The following is a 1,855-nucleotide window of genomic DNA, read 5'->3' on the forward strand; positions in this document are numbered from 1 at the left end:
TGGGGCGGGTGGGGGGTGTGGGGGTGGGGATGGGGGGGGTCGTGGTTGACGGGGGGGTGGGGGGGATCGTGGTCGGGGTCGTGGGACACTCATGCATCATCAGGCAACAATAGACTCGTATCTCGTAGTCAAAGCAGACTTCAAAAGGTCCTTTTCCAAACTGGTCTTCGTTCTTGCAGATGAACCCGAAGGAGACATTGCACTGAGCCTCCTGGCCCAGCTGCTCCCAGCCGAGGTGGGGCTCTATGGCCGCCCTGCACTCGATATCCCTGGGGGCCCTGCAGACACGGCTGAATGTCTCTCGGTCTCCACCTTCGCTGCCGATTCTGGGGTGGTCATCGTTGATCCAGTCGGACCAGAAGCAGCATAGCCCTAGGCGAGCAGAACCCAGTGCTGGTCAGTCAGGCTGGGGCGCGCCTTTCGGGAGATCCGTGGGACTCGGAGACCTGAGACCCCCGTGACCAGCTGTCCCCATCATCACCAAAGGGCCCAGTGTTGGCTCTGAGACTCTAAGCTGAGCCCTAACTTCCACCCTCCACTTCTCCCCTCCTTCTGCAGCTAAAAACCCAAGACCCCCATGCCACGCCAGTGACAGACCCAGGCCTCAGAGCGCCAGCCTAGCACCCCTTCCTCAGCTACTTTCAAATGCTTATGCCAAACAAATAAATCAGGAAAGGGCCACCCAGTCCAGCGAAGAAGCACGCCGGCAGAGACTTGGTCTGGACTCTTGACCAATGTTTTCACCCTGAGCTGGTCAAGTCCCCTGCACGAGTCCCTGGGCTCAGCAAATCGGGAATCAAGTCACCAAAATACACCATCTTCGGTCCCTGAGCCGGTGGTCCAGCCCACCCAGCCCAGCCCCGAGTCTGGGTCTCGAGGGAGGCACCCAGCAGCTTTCTGCAGCTCCTCGGCCTGTATCATTGGGAACGCCGTCAACGTGACTTACTCTGAGTTTGTGAAGAGGGAGATGGCACTGCAGTAAAATGGGGGAAAAGGGGAATGTCATTCTATAGCTTTGAGGTTTTTCAAAGCTTTTAATTTTACCAGTCTCTCTTCCCGGTGGCTGTCACACGCCTGGCGGCTCGTTCAGCTGCAATTTCAGCCCGAGCAAATGCATGGGGACTTGAGGGTGTCTCTCTGCCCCCTCTAACCCTTAGGAGTGGTTTCCTCAGGGTCTGGGGAGACGGCCCCGAGTCACCGTCCCTGCAGTCTGGGCTCAGGGATGTGGTCAAGATGCTGGGAGGCAGGGGACACTCCCCGAGCTGAGAGGCGTGTCAGCATCACCCCCATCTACCTAGAAAGGCCGCCCTGCCGGGATCAGGGGAAGACCTTACCTGTACTGGTGGTCGCAGTGGTCCTCGTGGTGGTGGAGGGGCTGACGGGGGTGACAGAGGTGGTGGTGGCGGGTGTGGAGGGGGACGCGGGTGGTGAGGTGTGCACGCAGATGCCGAAGTGCTTCTGCACCGTCCCGTCGGGGCCACAGATCTCCCAGTAGCAGAAGGGGCTGTCCTGGGTGTAGGTGACAATCCTCCCTGGGGGGAGGCCGACGTCAACGCGTCAGGAGCAAGACAGAGACTCACCAGGCCCTCCTCAGCCTGTCCCAGGAAAGGGAAGACTGGTTTCCCCCACCTCCAACCAATGGCAAACCAGTGCCCGTCAGGACCCCATTCCCAGAATCCTAAGGGGTTCCCATCACAACACACAAGCTACATCACAGACAGGGCATCCGCTCCATCAGGAGAAATACAAACATTTCGGGTGAGCCCTAGGGGCTGCTGCAAATCAGAGGCACATCTGAGCTGGGAGGGCCCCAGGGAAGCCACACGGAAGAAGAGGGGGAGGGGAAGGGGAGGGG

At 59.6% G+C, this 1,855-nt stretch overlaps 1 protein-coding gene across 1 annotated transcript in view; it reads right to left on the reverse strand.

Moving 5' to 3' along the window:
• MUC2 (mucin 2, oligomeric mucus/gel-forming) overlaps positions 1-1,855 on the reverse strand; it is a 43,962-nt gene that overhangs the window by 20,147 nt on the left and 21,960 nt on the right. Inside the window, 2 exon segments of the mRNA XM_024117671.1 lie at positions 162-372; positions 1,335-1,532. Of these exon segments, the coding sequence (XP_023973439.1) occupies positions 162-372; positions 1,335-1,532 (409 nt within the window).

The sequence above is a fragment of the Physeter macrocephalus genome, chromosome 18, assembly GCF_002837175.3.
Source record: "Physeter macrocephalus isolate SW-GA chromosome 18, ASM283717v5, whole genome shotgun sequence".
Classification (NCBI taxonomy): domain Eukaryota; kingdom Metazoa; phylum Chordata; class Mammalia; order Artiodactyla; family Physeteridae; genus Physeter; species Physeter macrocephalus.